Genomic DNA, 19,068 nt, shown 5'->3' with positions numbered 1-19,068 from the left:
CTCTCTTCCCCTGCTCTCTCTCTTCCCCTGCTCTCTCTCTTCCCCTGCTCTCTCTCTTCCCCTGCTCTCTCTCTTCCCCTGCTCTCTCTCTTCCCCTGCTCTCTCTCTTCCCCTGCTCTCTCTCTTCCCCTGCTCTCTCTCTTCCCCTGCTCTCTCTCTTCCCCTGCTCTCTCTCTTCCCCTGCTCTCTCTCTTCCCCTGCTCTCTCTCTTCCCCTGCTCTCTCTCTTCCCCTGCTCTCTCTCTTCCCCTGCTCTCTCTCTTCCCCTGCTCTCTCTCTTCCCCTGCTCTCTCTCTTCCCCTGCTCTCTCTCTTCCCCTGCTCTCTCTCTTCCCCTGCTCCTCTCTTTTCCCCTGCTCCTCTCTTTTCCCCTGCTCCTCTCTTTTCCCCTGCTCCTCTCTTTTCCCCTGCTCCTCTCTTTTCCCCTGCTCCTCTCTTTTCCCCTGCTCCTCTCTTTTCCCCTGCTCCTCTCTTTTCCCCTGCTCCTCTCTTTTCCCCTGCTCCTCTCTTTTCCCCTGCTCCTCTCTTTTCCCCTGCTCCTCTCTTTTCCCCTGCTCCTCTCTTTTCCCCTGCTCCTCTCTTTTCCCCTGCTCCTCTCTTTTCCCCTGCTCCTCTCTTTTCCCCTGCTCCTCTCTTTTCCCCTGCTCCTCTCTTTTCCCCTGCTCCTCTCTTTTCCCCTGCTCCTCTCTTTTCCCCTGCTCCTCTCTTTTCCCCTGCTCCTCTCTTTTCCCCTGCTCCTCTCTTTTCCCCTGCTCCTCTCTTTTCCCCTGCTCCTCTCTTTTCCCCTGCTCCTCTCTTTTCCCCTGCTCCTCTCTTTTCCCCTGCTCCTCTCTTTTCCCCTGCTCCTCTCTTTTCCCCTGCTCCTCTCTCTTCCCCTGCTCCTCTCTCTTCCCCTGCTCCTCTCTCTTCCCCTGCTCCTCTCTCTTCCCCTGCTCCTCTCTCTTCCCCTGCTCCTCTCTCTTCCCCTGCTCCTCTCTCTTCCCCTGCTCCTCTCTCTTCCCCTGCTCTCTCTTCCCCTGCTCTCCTCCGACAATGCGGGGTACTTGAGCTGGTAGCATATAATTGATCAAAAATCCGAAGGGGGAGGTGCTATTAGCAACCCCCACCCCCCACATCCACTCTGCCACTCCTGTATGGAGTGGGTGTGTACTAGTAAATGCAAAATCGACTCTACTGCAGGAAACTTCAACATAGGAGGTCATTAGGCCCACCAAAGCCGACAACAATGTAGGTAACAATGGTTACCTAACCTATGTTCGTTTGTCCATGCTCTATCCTTAAATGCTGTGCATCAAGCAAGGAATTGGCATGTGCCATTTTTCGTCTTTGGTATGACTCGGCTAAGGTTCGAACCACCGTCCTTCCAGACAGAGCAGATGCTCCAACTTGCCAAATCAGATTTTGGCTGGTCTGTTACTCTGTCTCCTGCAATCGCCCACAGGTTACATTTTACTAAGATCTTCACGAAACCTGAACACCTGGTAGATGTAATGACGTGCTGGAAGCCCATTCTTTTTGACGTCGTGTGTGTGTGTGTGTGTGTGTGTGTGTGTGTGTGTGTGTGTGTGTGTGTGTGTGTGTGTGTGTGTGTGTGTGTGTGTGTGTGTGTGTGTGTGTGTGTGTGTGTGTGTGTGTGTGTGTGTGTGTGTGTGTGTGTGTGTGTGTGTGTTTTGGCGACTCCATACCGTCAGTGGAGAACCGCCATTAAGGGATCCCATGCAGCTACTGCTGCACCTTACTGGGAGCGATAAGCCCTGCCTGCCACATGGTAACATTATTTCTGGTATCTATCACTATATGGAGTCGACATGGATGCGGTTGGGAGTAACCAATCAGAATATAATTCTTTAGTGCTCCAACGTAATGAGCGAACGCCGTGACGTCACCGCCACGTGTGTCCGCCTTGCCTGCCAAGCTCCGGAGGAGCCATCTCGCAGTGCGTCAATTTATAGATGTTAATTCAGATACTGTCACAAGTGCATCCCACTGACGGTATAGAGTCGCATTAATGAATGGTATATAACCGAAAGGTTTTCAGTCACAAGTGTATGGAAGACTCACTGCGTTACCCTGATGAAGCCCAAATAAGGGTGAAGCCAGGTTAGTAACTGAGTTGTGCATACACTTGACAGTATTTGAATGAACATCCATAAAATGACACACTGCGAGATGGCTCCTCCGGAGCTTGGCAGGCAAGGCGGACACACGTGGCGGTGACGTCATGGTGTTCGCTCATCATGTTGGAGCACAATTTTATTTATTTATATTGTTACAGATCGCGGTTAGATGTTATTTCGACCGAGCGGTGGTGTATTACCGCGACCTAACAGTTATTCCCTGACTAGACCCCGATTCCACCCAGACGTTGACCAAATCGCGCTACGCTAAATCAATGATTGGAAAGGACACAACGACTGGGATAGATGAAACGACGCAAGGGGTACAGTTCTCAAGACCTCCGGAGGAGGATATAATTACAGTGGGGGAGAAAAGGCGTAGATTACAAGGTAGTGAGGTAAAGGCACAGAAGAGATAGGCACTTAGTTACAGTCTTATCTTATCCCAGACAGACCACAGACAAACGAAACAAGGCTGACTTACACAGGGATTGATGGCAGGGAAGGACAGGTAGTTCGATAGCACAAGGTGCACCTTGGCTCGGGGACAGGATCAAGCACGGTCCAAGAGATGCAGGGAGGCCTCACAGCGCTCGGAGGTGGCGACTTTCTTTCTCCAAGCTCAGCGCGCATCTGACGTCACCTCCCTCTTCCTGCGCATGCTCCGCGGGGAGTGACACGCCCTCGGCTGGTTGGCTCCGCCCCAGATGGGACCGGTCCGCCGCTTCCATTGGGTGCGGGGGTTACCGGGCTCCGCCCTTGACGAGGAGCTGACAGGGAGCCCCTATTTGGTAACCCCGTCGAGCACATGTTCGAAGGCGGCTCGCTGGGGAGGCCTCATGCCCTCCCAACACCCCCTACCAACCAAGCCGGAGTGAGGACGCGCACTCCCTGTGCACGCCGCCGCCGTTGCTGTTGTTGTTGTTGTTGTTGTTGTTGTTGTTGTTGCTGAACCGTGAGGAAGAGCTGCGGGGAGGTATTGGGAGGTCCTAAACTTCCTAACGGTGCCATACAATCACATTCTGGTGCAACGAAGGGTCAGAATTAATGGAAACGAGTCCTTAACTGACATAGACGAAGAATAACTAGCAAGATGTCCTATAGTTGTCTTACATGAGATGCGGTGAACCTGGTCACGACATTTAATGGGGGAAATAGGGGGAGGTCGGGTCTACAGAGTGTTGTTTACAGAAAATGGGACTAGGGAATGGGGGATTGGGGATAGTTGGGAAGTATTGAGGAAATAGGGGAATATTTACAAGCGGATATGGATGGATGCAAATCCCATATCCGCAACAATATATATACATGTATTTGTATTTATTTATATATTTACATGTATTTGTATTTATTTATATATATATATATTTATATATTTACATGTATTTGTATTTATTTATATATATATATATTTATATATTTACATGTATTTGTATTTATTTATATATATATATATTTATATATTTACATGTATTTGTATTTATTTATATATATATATTTACATGTATTTGTATTTATTTATATATATATATTTATATATTTACATATATTTATATTGATATATCTCAAAAGGTTGTGGATGGATTATGACAACTTGGTGGATGAGTTGGGTATGTGACGAAAACAAGCCGATTATATTTTGATTCAGGTCCGAATCCAGATCCGGCCCATCGGTGCGATACAAAACCTAAACTGTTCAGCTTGCCAGAGGTATGCGCTCAACCGAGTGCCGTTCTAGTTTTTGGTGTTGTGCTTGTTGAGGTGTCATTGGACTTTATTTTGAGATCGACATGTGAAGACAATTTTAATCCAAATAATTTTACCAAGACCTGCAAAGTTTACCAAATGACAGAATTATCAGGTTTTATTTACATTTTGTTGTCTTGACTTGAATTTTATCGTGCACGCGAAGCAAATAGCCTGTTAAAGCAATATGTCCACTTCTGTCTGTCCTGTCTACAAACGTCGGTTTATGAAGTCGGTTTTTCGGTTTTTGAACATGAAGTGGAAAACGAACCTGTACTTTAGCAGTACTTTGGCTCTGAATTTGTCATGACCTCTCATGTGCCTCTTCACTATTTGGCAATGTTCTTCCTTCCATCCATCCGTCCATCTGTCGAAAATGAAGAACCTTTCTAACCGACCATGTTTAATTCTGAAGGTTCCAAATTTTAATTCTAGAGGGTGCTGAAGGCTGATTCTGGAGGGCGCTGAAGGCTGATTCTGGAGGGCGCTGAAGGCTGATTCTGGAGGGCGCTGAAGGCTGATTCTGGAGGGCGCTGAAGGCTGATTCTGGAGGGCGCTGAAGGCTGATTCTGGAGGGCGCTGGAGGCTGATTCTGGAGGGCGCTGGAGGCTGATTCTGGAGGGCGCTGGAGGCTGATTCTGGAGGGCGCTGGAGGCTGATTCTGGAGGGCGCTGGAGGCTGATTCTGGAGGGCGCTGGAGGCTGGTTCTGGAGGGCGCTGGAGGCTGGTTCTGGAGGGCGCTGGAGGCTGGTTCTGGAGGGCGCTGAAGGCTGGTTCTGGAGGGCGCTGAAGGCTGGTTCTGGAGGGCGCTGAAGGCTGGTTCTGGAGGGCGCTGAAGGCTGGTTCTGGAGGGCGCTGAAGGCTGGTTCTGGAGGGCGCTGAAGGCTGATTCTGGAGGGCACGAAAGGCTAATTCCAAAAGGTCTTAATGGGTTTCGTTTGTTTCTAAACTTTGCCTATTTCATATTAAAAATGCCAAACTGACCCGCTTCCTTCAGACACGTGTCCCTTTTATTTTTTTATTTTTACGTTGCTTGTTTAGCATTTAAACAAAATTGAAAACAAGTAAAGATACATTCAAAGTACACCGCCCCCATGCCAAATAAATAATTATCCTCCAGCGCGGCATTGCCAGGGTGCCTTTGGCCACCATGCAGCTCATAGAGACTGCATTGGGAGGGAGGTGCACAATAAATTAAATAAAAACAAATAATGTTGATTAAATTGATTAAATGTTGATTTAAATTGATTGAAATCAACATTTTTATTTACTAAGTAGAGAAATAAGTGGAGTAAATGTTGATTAAATAAATCAACAAATTGCATAATTAAAATCAACAAATAATGATCACACAATATTTAGGTTATTAGTCAAATAATTAAATAGTTAATTGATTAATCAATAATACAAAAATAGCCTTTACAGCCAAATCACTTGGTCATTGTGGTGTCGAAATATCAGCTTCTCCGCTAAAAAGGTTCCTGAGATATATTGCCCAGAAGAGAAGGGAAATAAATAAGTACGTAATTAATTGATAATAATTAACTGACCAATTGATTAATTAAAAAGACAAATGCTGTTTTTGCCAAAGCACTTGGTCACTATTGTGCCGAAATTTCAGCTTTCTAGCTCAAAGGATGGCTGAGATATCTGGACAAACAAACAAAAAAGAAACCAGAGTGAAAACTGAGTACTCCCTTCAGCGTGCGTCATTTCCGGGCCCCCTTCGGTGCTGAACAATGACATCATGCAGCGCCTGGAGATGGCATAGGAAAGGAGCGGTGTACAACAATTTCAAACAGAAAACTGTTTTTCAGGACATCGTAGACATAGAGGACAATTGGGCAGGAATAGCTAATTTAACTTGTTGAATAATGTGGTGTATAAGACATTGCATCAACAGCGGTAAACTTCCATATATTTTTTCCTACGACTTTGGTCTTTAGTTTATTTCAATTGAATTATATATTTGAACGTTGGAGAACACAATTGGCCTTTTTGACACTTTCAAAACCCTTCTGCTTAGCAGTACTTTGACCAAACATTATGGTGTTTTGCGTCATTACGGCCAATCAGATTATAGACCCCATGCATGTTGTATTATATATACGAGTGAGACCCGTGCGCGGGTGGGAGGCCGGAAGCAAACGGGCAACGCAGATACAGCGAATGCTAAAGCATGAAACCAATAAATTCCACATTCCTGTAGCACCCTCAGTCACACGTCAGACATGGACAGCAAGTTCGTGAAGGACTTCCATGAAAAACGTACCCGTTCGCAAAGAAACGGGTACATTCACATATAGAAATGTCGATCGTGGGTCCATGGCGCATCTGCATATGGCGATCTGCAAAGTTCACGATTAGAAGGTAGAAACCATCACGGCATGTCGTCATTCACTTGAACTCGATATGTTTTTTCATTCCAAACAAAACTCCAATCACAAATTAATCACAAAATAAACTTAAAACAACATTGTTAATGTTTCCTTCATTGTAAAAACTACCAAGTCAACAGTTAAAAGGATTTTGATCCGATAGGTGTTTCGGCGTTGGCAAGATCGATGGAGACAGCGATCTGCTAGCGTATACACCGCCCAAATAGCTATGTGGAATTCTCTCATGTAGAGATTAAACCCACGTCGTTTGAACTTTGGCCGAGGTCATTATTTACTTTTAATGATGTTTATATACGAATCAAAAAGAAGATAATTGTTTTTGGGTCGTCCTTTCCGCATATCTCGTGGGATTGTGAGTTGGAGATGGCGGGGAGGGGTTGGCATTCTCTCAAGCAGGGATTCAACCCATGTCCTTATAAAAGGTCTTTGTCTGAGGTCACCGAGTCCGATCGGTGCAGCCGTGCAGAGATCGGTGCAGCCGTTTGTGCGGCACCCGGGGAAATAACGTTATGCTGGAGGCCAAAGCTGAAATTGGAAAAACAATATAGCCTATTTTACTCCAGGAGATCCCAGGATTACCCACCCAAAATATCGTTGAGATCGGTTCAGCCGTTTTTGCGGTACCTTCGAACGAACGAACAGACGGATGGCCATTTGGTGAATTATAGTGAGATTTTTCCTGTAGTTATACTATCAGCCCTTCCCCCAGTAGTGGGAAATGGGGTTTTGCAAACACTTATTTGTCTGTGTTTGTCTGAGCCATAGCCTTTTTACCATTTGAGCTTTTGTCATCAAATTTTGAACAAAGCTTTATTATGAGAATATAGAGAAGAAAAATTAATAATTTTGTCTAAAGGTCAAAGGTCAGCATTACAAAATCATTAATTTACATCTAATTGACCTAGAATTTTAAGATTTGCATATTTTCACCAAACTAGTTTGCCAATCAAAAGCTCGAAGCAGATTTCTTTTTCTTTTTTAAATCAAAGGTCGAAGTTGCATAGAATTGTGAATTCCCATCTCATTGACTTGAAATTTGAGCAGGATTTGCATTTTGTCACTGAAGCCTTTTGCTTTTAAGGTCAAAAAGTCATGGTCACCTAAAATCGTCAATTTATATGGCGTAGCCCATCGGGCAGAGCCGTCTAGAACAGTTTGTCCGTCCGTATGGTATGTATGTCTGTCCCCTCAAACGTATGCCAATCAGAGCTGATAAATCTGGTCACATGACAGGGTGATGTGATTACGTCTAATGTCATTATGGCGGTGCGGCTGCTGGCTCTCCACACACTCCGCCATTTTGATTTATATGCAGAACATATCGTCGAACCTGTTATATCACAATCACAATCGCCATGCTCTGCCTTGACGTTTTTCATTCTGTGTGAAACACAAACAAACCGATTGTTAAAATGATCATCAAATATCGAAAGCATCGGCGTTACGGCTCTTCCAACAATACGGTACGAATAGGCCTTTGGCGTTGACTCATCTTCAGAACGTTTCAGACAAATTAAGCCCAGGTTTCTTAATACAGTAGTGTATAGTTTCAGTAGTGTCGTTTTCCTAATAGTAATAATAATATAGTAATTATAACCATTATGCTTTAATCCCAATGTAGTAAATTGAAGGTTTATGGATTGAAGCGGTGTATGGTTCATGATCAATGATGATCACTGTTCGGCATGAATATTAATAACCGAGGAAGTAAGGAATTCGCCTCGGTTTTTAAAATAGTAATATCATCTATCTATAATTCCAGTAATCTCTGTATGTCTGTGACCGCTGTTTCTCGACAACCACGGGTCCGATATACTTGAAACTTGCCAGGTATATTGCTGGGGACCCGAGGATGTGCCTTTTCAAGGTTTCATATTAATCGGACAAGTAGTTACCGAGCTATGTCCAAAAAACGATTCAACCAATCAGAGAGCAGCGAGTTATCACGTGTGCCGAACGTGGCGAACAGACTCTGCCTCGGACGGCACATTTGAGAGCGTATTCATTTATTTCACGTTGGCAAACTATGTTGGCGTTAAACTATGTTTGAAAACTAATTAAAACTACTTTGCGATTCTTTCGCTTTCCTGCGCGTTTGTGCACGCTATGGCGATTTCTTTACCAAACTCCGCAAGCCGTTCGCTTTGGACCAAACCATTTCATGTAAATAGAGGGGGGGGGGGGATTGTCACCGTACTCGCAAGCCGTTCGCTTTGGACCAAACCATTTCATGTAAATAGAGGGGGGGATATAATTTTAGATATATATATAGTACGGGCATGCCCTAGTTTTCGAAATAATGATAACGTAACGTTAATATTATAGTAAACCTAATCATAACACTAATCCTTTTGTAGTGAATGCAAACCTACTGTAAGTTCAATTATCAGTTTTGTGTCCGTTACGTCTATGATGTCATTACGACGGCTGACTGCACCGACCGACATTTGAACTTGCAAGTATACCCGCTCACTACGGGAGTGGCAGGAAGGGCCATTCATCTTTGGGTTATATAGATTACGGTCAATCTATGGCCGGGTCTCAAGAACATTGAGTGTGTGTTCATTTACCAAGTTTCTTGTGGAGAGATCACTAAGTGGTTTAAGCATTCGAGCAAGCACTCCATTCAAAACCCTTAAGGAACGGCTGGCTTGGCAAGTGCTAGCTAGATGCTTGGTAAATGAGCACACCTTCAACCCTGTGGGGTATAATCTAGATTACAGTAGATCTGTGCTCAGTTCTGGAAGTGGAACTTACCTCATGGATGTCGAGATTCCTCCAAATTTCTTTGTTTAATCTATCTATAATGCCAGTAATCTCTGTGTGTCTGTCTGTGACCGCTGTTTCTCGACAACCACGGGTCCGATATACTTGAAACTTGCCAGGTATATTGCTGGGGACCCGAGGATGTGCCTTTTCAAGGTTTCATATTAATCGGACAAGTAGTTAGCGAGCTATGTCCAAAAAACGATTCAACCAATCAGAGAGCAGCGAGCTATCACGTGTGCCGAACGTGGCGAACAGACTCTGCCTCGGACGGCACATTTGAGAGCGTATTCATTTATTTCACGTTGGCAAACTATGTTGGCGTTAAACTATGTTTTAAAACTAATTTGCGATTCTTTCGCTTTCCTGCGCGTTTGTGCACGCTATGGCGATTTCTTTACCAAACTCCGCAAGCCGTTCGCTTTGGACCAAACCATTTCATGTAAATAGAGGGGGGGGGGGGGGGGGGGATTGTCACCGTACTCGCAAGCCGTTCGCTTTGGACCAAACCATTTCATGTAAATAGAGGGGGGGGGATTGTCACCGTACTCGCAAGCCGTTCGCTTTGGACCAAACCATTTCATGTAAATAGAGGGGGGGGGGGGATTGTCACCGTACTCGCAAGCCGTTCGCTTTGGACCAAACCATTTCATGTAAATAGAGGGGGGGGGGGATATAATTTTAGATATATATATATATAGTACGGGCATGCCCTAGTGTTATAAACAGCATTAACGACTGTTTAAAAAGCTAATCATGTGTGTTTGTGGTTTATAATATTTTACAAGCTCGGCTACGCCGCTTTTAGACTTTTGGTCTTGTTTTTTTGTATTTTTGTTTGCTGCTTTCGTCATGTTTAGCACACAGAAAAAGTCTGAATTCAAAGCGGAGGCACATGGGCTTTGTGTTTGCAGATTATTTCTATTTATTATTGTATTTATCAACATTGTTGGTTAAGGTGTTATTTAAATTCTTGTTGTGGCTTTTATGCTTCCGCTGACGAAGTCACTGGAGGCATTATGTTTTCAGGTCCGTTTGTCTGTCCGTCCGTGATAGGTTTTCGTTACCGTGATAACTTGAGAACGGCTGAAGGGATGTTAGTCAAATTTGGTGCAGGTATGTATAATGAGGTAACGATGAACTGATTAGATTTTGGGGTCACAAGGTCAAAGGCCAGAGGTCATGTTAAGTAAAAATTATGTTGCCATGCCAACTTGTGAACCAGTGATGGGATTTTAAACACCTTGGTACAAGTATATATGATGCAAAGATGAACTGATTATAGTGTGGAGTCAAGAGGTCAGAGGTTGTCAGGTAAAAATGTGATAACTTGAGAAGAGCAGAATTGATTTAAATCAAACTTTGAACAAGTATTATAATGATGTAATAATGTGGACGGAGGCATATCTGTCGACGCTGTGATATTGAAGTGTTCTATTTTTGGCATGTAAAATATCAAGGCTCATGGTGAAACATCGTAATGGCGCATCATGATGCATGATGATGATGATGCATCATGGCGCATCGTAAGAGCATGACCAAGGGTTGGCGTCAGGAAGGGCATCCGGCCATAAAAACATTGCCTCAAACAGGGAACCATGATTGTCATGGGGCCCGCAAGGCTAACCCCCGCTCTAGCGGGGAAAAATGGCCTTAAAACGATCATTCATTCATATTTATTCATGGTGAAACAACATGTGGGGCATCAGTTGGGTGAAAGACTGACCGACCTCGAGCGCTTTTTTTCATTCTTATTTTTTTGTACGTTTTGGAAAATCTGGTTAAACCAACAAAAACTAGAACAGATCTTCTTTTTGACGTCGTGACATTGACCGATTATACTTCTGCCCCCATTACTACATCACGATACATACATGTACCAAGTTTGATTTAAATACCTTCAGCTGTTCTCAAGTATCGCATTTTTACCTGACATGACCTTTGATGCCGAAATCTAATTGGTTCTTCCTTGCATCATAATATATACTTGTATCAATTGTGGTCAAAATCCCAACACTGGCCACAAGTTAGCTCGGTAACAGAATTTTAGCTAACGGGACCTCTGGCCTTTTGACCTCTTGACCCCATGATCTAATCAGTTCATCTTTGCATCATTATCCGTACACCAAGTTTGACTTGGATCCCTTCAGCCGTTCTTGAGTTATCGTGGTAACAAAAACCTATCCCGGACGGCCAGCTGGACCGACCTCCCGAAAAACCTAATGCCTGTGGCGACTTCAGCGGTTCGTTTGTTCTTCATGTCCTCGTGGTTTTGTTGAGGGCACGAGATCCATGGCGTTCTTCTAGGGTTTTGGCGATAGCGAGTCGCATACAAATGTGCCTGGCCTGATTGATGGAAGCGGTGACGACGCGTTGCCAAGAGGTGGCTGTGCCGAAAGTCCAACCAGCTTGGGCAGCTCTCCCGTCGTGCCGCCATCATCCTTTTCGATAGGCAAGGAACTTTCTCTGTTCCAGGCTTTCCGGTCTTTCACGTAGAATGTACGTTTAATTTGTCGACGCGTCACGTGCACTTTTTTTGTTGGCATCCATTGCTGTTGTCTCTAGGGAGTCCACCTAGCACCGAGGACAATGCTCGTGCGGCTTTACATCCGGATCAAAACGCCTCGCACTACACGAGCACCTCCAGTATATTCCAGAACTATGCCATGGAGGTGAGGAGGGTGCTGTTTCTCACCAGAACGACCATTGTGCTTTTTGACAGGATGTGTTAAAAATACAACCTGCAAAAACAAATTTCTGGATTAAATTTTTTTAAACATTTTTTTCTGTTTGTGTTTATTAGATCCTGATCTCGAGCTGCTCTCGTTGCCGTGCTTGTGAATCGCTGGTCTATGATGAGGAAATCATGGCCGGTTGGACACCTGACGAGTCAAACCTGAACACGAGATGCTCATTCTGTGGCTCATCCTTCGTACCTTGCTTGCACGTGGAGATCCATGACATGCGTGGACCGGGCAGGTTTGTTCACCTCAGGATTCGTGCAATTGGGTGAAGTTTCTGCCTGAGGTGGAGGGCGGTGGAGGTCGCCTCTCCGAGATGTATCCCTCAGCCATCTGTTATTCCATGTCCTGAATTTGTGCACGTGAAAAAAGCCAGACTATAAAGTTGTCCATGCGAATCCCAGGCAATTATTTGAGAGATTGAACATGTTGGCACGTCGTTTACCAGTGACACGACGATGTTAAATGATGCACCGTCTTTTACAGCACCTTAATGGAGGAGTTTTTATTTATTTATTTATTTCTCCAGCCTTGAAAAGCTTTATTTTATTTCAATTGAATTATATACTTGGAGCCCATAGTTATTATTTGGTGAATCCTGTGTAACTTGACTTGATCGTGCAGCGAGACGAAGTTCACAGGTGGCACCCAAACAACTGAGAAATCACCTGGCATTCGCATGGACAAATCGCTTCAATGTACGGCCCAGATAATCGTGTAAAACAAAAGGCCAAATAAATTTTTGCTCGTATCAATATTTCTTTGATCCAACATTGGCTCAATTTTTGCAGGTATTTCTTAAAGATGGACCAGTCCACAGAAAGCATTGCCAGCACGACGACAGGTGTTCAACACACACAGCCCACAGTGTCCCCAGGCAGAGAAGCCGCCCAGAGCCCAAACATGACATCTAACGCTGTTCCCAAAGGAAATGGGTCAGTCTATGCGGTCATTTCCAAAAAGGATCGAATTATTCCATATAGGTCAGACATGAAAAGCTGCTCGATTTTCGTTTATCATGTGTGTGCTATGGGATCTTCTGTGCAGGTTACATGTGCCACACTTGACCTCGAGCCCCATTGCAAGGAGCGCCAGTGCCTCAACCCCACTGATGGACTTCAACACTGGGCTTGGTCCACAGCACAGCTGCTCTGCCACCAGCCTACCATCTGTGATGCGGGACAGTTTGGTATGCCTCGTTAACTTTCTTAACTCCTCCCCCCCCCCCCCCCCCCTCTCTCCTTTCCCCATCCCTATCAGAGCTGCCTTAAGCTTTTGCCATTTTGAATCCAGTTCTTCTTTATGCACTCATCTTAACCTTCCTGGGAAAGACTGTGCTAAATCCATCATGCTCGTAACATGAGCCTTTGGGTATTGTTTGATTTTCTGGGAGCAGGATCTGCTGGGGTTAGAGGAACACCACGCCAACCCCGAGTCGGTTTCTGTGCCATATTTAAGTGTGCTGGTCCTGCGTAAGGAACTGGAGAATATTCTTGAGCATGAAGGGGAGACTGTTGTGGCTTCACCAGCTTTCGTGGACCAGCACCCAATCCTGTACTGGAATCTCGTTTGGTATTTCCGTCGCCTTGATGTGCCCAGTATCTTACCTGGCCTTGCCCTCGCCTCTGAGCACTGCACTCGTGGTGCCAAGGTAATGTTTTATCACATTGGTCCTCATTAGTCGTGAGCCGTAATATAGCCAGACACTGTGGTTATTTCACATTTGGTTTATTTGTAAAGGTATTTTATTGAGGCTGGATGTCTGGACAGGTGCCCCGAAAGCTGCTGTCTCAGGACAGCAAGCTGGTACTGGTGCAGGTCCTTTGGGATAATCTGAACCTGCACCAGGACATGCCTCGACCCCTGTACATCTTGTGGAACATACAGAGTAAGTTAAGCCTCCATCTTTAGTTCACTACATTGATTACTCCATACACTCCAATTGAACTTACTCCAAGAACAACTTACTCCAAGATGAAACCACCCAAGCTCACCTTCCCCACCCATTCGTCAACTCTTCCTTCATACTCTTTTCAGATCTAAACTGCTTGTTAATGCTCGGAAGTCTATGTGCCGACCTTTCCTGCTGCCCAGTACTGCTAACATATGACCATTGCGGCTCTTGTTGGTTTTATTTTTTTTTCTTGAATACTGTTGTCTGTAAGTTCTGATGCCTTGACTAGAAAATACTCTTTAGGATTGTGCAAGGGTCAAGAGTTAAAGCCGAAGAGCAACATGCTACGACTTGTTGCAAATACGAAAAGTTTGTCATTTGGTTGTTTGCCTCAGCACCCCCTCCCTCACCACCCCCCCCCCCATTCGTCCTGCCCCTTCTCAGCTTCCCTCCCCCCCCCCTCATCCTACTCGCTTTCAGCTTCCACCCCCTCCCCATTGTCACACAACCCCTCAGCTTCCCATTAAGCCTCCCCAAGCCCACCTTTCAAAAGTTCGTGTTTCTTACCCGAGTTTCCTTCTGCATTCATTTTGTCCCGCCCCCTGTCTTCCCCCCCCCCCCCCCCCACGCACATTATTTGTCTGACTCCCTATAGTTTTTCCTTCAACTCTGCCGTTGGTGTTTTCCGCTGTCTCCACTGTTCCCTTTGTTGTGTTGCGGCCTGATAAGTTCAGTGTTCTCGCTCTCAGATTCTTCACTGTTAAATTTTGTGGGGGTTTTTTTGTATATAAAACGTGCTCATCTCGTACAATATTTTTTTCTGTATTCAAGCCTGTTTGGTATTTACCCGATCATTGTTGTGATCCATTCGTGAAAAATGAACAGCTGACACAATGGATGATTTTAACATCCAACTACTCCAGCACATTGTTGGGTGAGATACAAATCGCTGTGACCTCAAATAATTTGCTTTTGGGTGATTTGATTTCCTGGTGATGGAAATGCAGTCCTGCTTGTTTTGAACATGTTTGGGAATAGCACGTTCTGTTGGCATATTGGTGTTGGTGCGCTTTTGTTCCTAGATAAGCAACCGCTCCTGGGGCACGGGCTGAGCGAACAGCTTCTGGATGGGAAAGCCCTCCAGGAGGTTGTGCGCTCCATCCAGAACAACAATGTGCTGCGGCCACTCAACCTGATTCTGGACACGCTTGCCAAGACGTCGGCACAGAAACGCTACTGGTGAGCACCTTGTGCAAACTGATGGACATGCAGGTGTATTCTTTTGTAATTGTGCTTTGATTACTTACATAATCGGACATGTTTAAAACTTCTTGTTTCTGTTTGTTCTTAGGAGTTTGTACAGAGAAATCCTGTTTCTCTCACTGGTGGCATTGGGAAAGGACAACATAAATATTGGTGAGACACACCCTAACTTTCTTTCCGATTTAAACAAGCGTTACGCCTAGGTCCCCCGTCGGGGAAGTGATGAGTTGACAAAGTGGAAGACACAGAAAACATGCTATGATATGATATTTCGCTCACAAGGTTCAGACATACACGGCGGTGGCGATCTTGGATTTTGACGTGGCGACCCAGTTTTCAATAGGGTTCTTCCTTATTCCTAGATACACCCACACACCAGATTAGAAGTTGGTACTTCGCTTATTTTTCAAGATATCCCTCACAAGGTTCATACATACATGGCATCAGACGTACATGGCGGTGGCCATCTTGGATTTTGACGTGGCGACCCAGTTTTCAATAGCGTTCTTCCTTTTGCCGAGATACACCCACACACCAGATTAGAAGTTGGTACTTCGCTTATTTTTCAAGATATTCCGCTCAAGCTTCAGACATACATGGCATCAGACATACATGGCGGTGGCCATCTTGGATTTTGACGTTGGTTGCACCCACACACCAAATTCGAATGTTGTCCTTCGCTTACGCACGTGCGCCCGCATGGACGGACGGACCGACACACGGACAGAGGGGAAAACCATAGTCCCCCTTTCGCTCCGCGGTGCGACGGGGGACAAAAATGTACCGTTGCAACAAAAATGGCATATTTACAAGGAACCTGACATTATTCACCTAATATGCTGAGTTTTACCGAATAGTGCAATTACAGGTATGCTTGAGCCTGGCAAAGTGCGAGCAATGAAACTTTTTTTTATTTTTGAGTGCAGATGCGTTTGACCGCGAGTACAAACTCGCCTACGACTGCATGGATCCCATGCAAGTGAAAGCAACCCGGAACAACGACCGTCCCCCGAGCCCACGCTCTTCCTGTTGTCGCCGGATCTTTGGAGAACCATACCTGTGATCGTGAAGGACTGATGTCGCAATCAGCGTGTGCTGGCCGCTCGGGATCAGTGAGGCCGTGGCGCTGGAAGGCTTCTGTGCAACGTCTGAGTGAGAAATGGAGCCGACGAATTGTTTGGACCTCCGAATCGCAATGAAGACGTGCTTCACGGCATCAGCGACAATTCCTTCACTGCCCGGCCTCCACAAACTCGTACCTTTAGTGTGGTGACTAATCGACTTGCTATTGCAATGCTTTGCACACTGGACGTTTGGCTTTTACGCTCGTAAATTCCAACAGGGAGTGTTGGGTGAGGACACTGGCCGAGTTGCATTTTGATTTGCACACGTCACACGCATCCTCGTCTTGAGGTGAGCGCCGGGCTTGGGTTCACTGGTGGGTCTGGGGTTAAATGAGGTTAAGCTCTAATTTTGCAATGAAATGCTGCCATCACAGACTTGAGACGCTTTTAAAATAACACTTTTGCAGTTGATTTGTAAAAAAAAAAATTAAAAAAAAATTGCAGAGGAAGATGAAAATATTGTGCAGTTTCTCGTTGTTTGGATTTGTCTGATAAAATTCCTGTTGAAGAACCTGTCGGTGAATTGTGATTATATGCAAATCAGTCGGACCGAATTGCAAGTTCATTGCCAAATTCTTAATTTTAGAGGATCTGTGCCTTATAGGTTTGAGGGTCGCCAGCTTGTACATCTTTCCTTGAATACTGGTGACTGTCTGGTAGTGTATTTGGATTCGCTGGTGCCGCCGTCAGGTCATCGTGGAGTTAAAACGTTCACAGTTGGTGTCCAACGTTAGATGCTCACGCATGTTTTATTACGATATCTAACATTTGAGATGGTGGCACAATACATGTAGATGTCACAGGAAGGTTAAAAGTTCATGTGAAGGCAATATACGCAGAGCATCATGGGTAGGGAAGACCTGACATGTACTGTGTTTTTACTCCATTATTGAAATTCTCTTTTTGCTGTGGCTCTCCATGCGTGGCGGCAATTTGCCAGGTGTTTCAAGGTACTGTTGCGATTTGGGTAAGATTTAAAGCATGGTTCTACTTGAAATGTTTTGCTTCTGTGGAATGAGCATAAACACTTGCTGTACAAAATGGTTGTTTGCTCGGTTCATATTTAAGGCTGTGGGGTGTTCGTACCGGCACTCGCTGAAATTTTATTTTCAAAGAATAAGACAATTTTGATGGAAATAAACCACTGACCCTGCTCATGGACCACATTAGATTTAGCAGTTGTATAAATTGGGATGTCGGTGAAAATTTCATTTTTCAAAATAGATTATACTGTATTCTTGTGAATTTAACTGGTTATGAACACAATGCCATATAAGACGTCTATATAAGACAGATGTCTGTCTGTGTCTGTCACCATTTTTCTCAGAGATGGCTGAATGGATCTTCGTCAAACTTTCAAAGCTTCATCAGTGTGCGCCTGGGAGTGTTTTAGGCAAAAAAAAAAACATTGAAAAAAAAAGCGTTTTTTTGGAGTAAAAAAATTAATAAAATCACTCGATAGTGCCTTAGCTTTTTTTAAAATTAATGACAGTTATATACAAGAACACATTCGCATAAATAAATACAAAACGATCACCAGACATTTGAACATAAATAAATCAAAATTCCGGAAGTATACGAAGTTGGTAGTACGGCTTCTTCTTCTTCCTGTTCCGCATCACACTTATCGCAGAAACGGTATGAACGCCACATTCACCAGCATATATTCAACGAAAATGTGATGACCCCCCTTCCCCCCCCTATCTTTTCTTTCGTTTGTCACATGGCACACACCATATAAAGGTGCCTTTTCTATAGTTGGCCACATGGCATATACGTATATATATATATATATATATATATATATATATATATATATATATATATATATATATATATATATATATATATATATATATATATATATATATATATATATATATTGTTAGACGCGGTTTTGGATGTTAGTTTACCGAGCGGTTTGGTATGACCGCGTCTGCACAGTTTACCCGATTCCACTCGAACGTTGGCCAAATCGCGCTATGCTAAATCAATTAAGGAAAGGACACAACGGCTGGGTTAAATGACACGACACCAGGGGTACAGTTCTCAAGACCTCCGGAGGAGGTTATAATATTTGTATGCAGAACGTTTAGATTACACTGACAAGAGGTACAGCATAGGAAGGTGGACACTTAATCACGGTCTTATAGTAGCTCCGACAGACCACAGATAAACAGGACAAGGCTGACTCACACAGGGATTGATGGCAAGGAAGGGCAGGTAGTCGATGGATAGCACAAGGTGCACCTTGGCTCAGGGACAGGATAAAGCGCGGTCCAAAAGATGCAGGGAGGTCTCTCAGCGCTCGGAGGTGGCGACTTCTCTCTCCAAGCTGGGGGCGCATCTGACGTCACCTCCGGTAAGTGGCTGCTGATATCCAGCGGGGAGTGACACGCCCTCGGCTCGTTAGCTCCGCCCCAGATGGAATCGGCCCGCCGCTTCTTATTGGGTGCGGGGGGGTTACCGGGCTCCGCCCTTGACGAGGAGCTGACAGCCAGCCCCTTCGTGGTAACCCCGTCGGAGAACATGGGCAATGGCGGCTAACCAAGCCGGAGTGAGGACGCACACTCCCCGCGCGCTGTTGTTGTTGTTGTTGTAGTTTCATGAGGAAGATGGGAGGAGGTATGGGGAGGTCCTAAACTCACTACTGGTGCCATACAATCACATTCTGGTGCAACGAAGAGTCAGAATTAATGGAAACGAGTCCTTAACTGACATAGACTAAGAATAACTAGCAAGATGTCCTATAGTTGTCTACGTGAGATGCGGTGAACCTGGGCACGACATTTAATGGGGGAAGAAGGGGAAGGTCGGGTCTACAGAGTGTTGTTTACAGACAATGGGACGAGGGAATGGGGGATTGGGGATAGTTGGGGAGTATTGGGGAAATAGGGGAATATTTACAAGCGGATATGGATGGAGGCCAAATCCCATATCCGCAACAATATATATATATATATACATACATATTACATACATACATATATATATATATACATACATATTACATACATACA

General features: G+C 44.8%; 1 protein-coding gene across 9 annotated transcripts in view; it reads left to right on the top strand.

The window, feature by feature from the left end:
• The window catches only part of LOC137431116 (C-myc promoter-binding protein), a 65,381-nt gene extending 48,180 nt beyond the window's left edge, over nt 1-17,201 (top strand). For all 9 annotated transcript variants that reach the window (XM_078781487.1, XM_068122074.2, XM_078781488.1 and 6 more), the window contains 10 exons: nt 11,334-11,478; nt 11,592-11,698; nt 11,830-12,005; nt 12,559-12,702; nt 12,815-12,956; nt 13,164-13,418; nt 13,538-13,655; nt 14,744-14,900; nt 15,013-15,077; nt 15,851-17,201. In XM_078781487.1, coding sequence (XP_078637613.1) covers nt 11,334-11,478; nt 11,592-11,698; nt 11,830-12,005; nt 12,559-12,702; nt 12,815-12,956; nt 13,164-13,418; nt 13,538-13,655; nt 14,744-14,900; nt 15,013-15,077; nt 15,851-15,987 — 1,446 coding nt within the window. In that variant the 3' untranslated portion in view covers nt 15,988-17,201. The remainder of the gene's footprint in view (nt 1-11,333; nt 11,479-11,591; nt 11,699-11,829; nt 12,006-12,558; nt 12,703-12,814; nt 12,957-13,163; nt 13,419-13,537; nt 13,656-14,743; nt 14,901-15,012; nt 15,078-15,850) is intronic.
• The last annotated feature ends 1,867 nt before the right edge of the window (nt 17,202-19,068 follow it).

This window comes from Myxine glutinosa, chromosome 7 (genome assembly GCF_964187855.1).
Source record: "Myxine glutinosa chromosome 7, kmMyxGlut1.1, whole genome shotgun sequence".
NCBI lineage: Eukaryota > Metazoa > Chordata > Myxini > Myxiniformes > Myxinidae > Myxine > Myxine glutinosa.
Note: the sequence above shows the minus strand (reverse complement) of the source record. Positions and strands in the feature narration are given on the sequence as shown.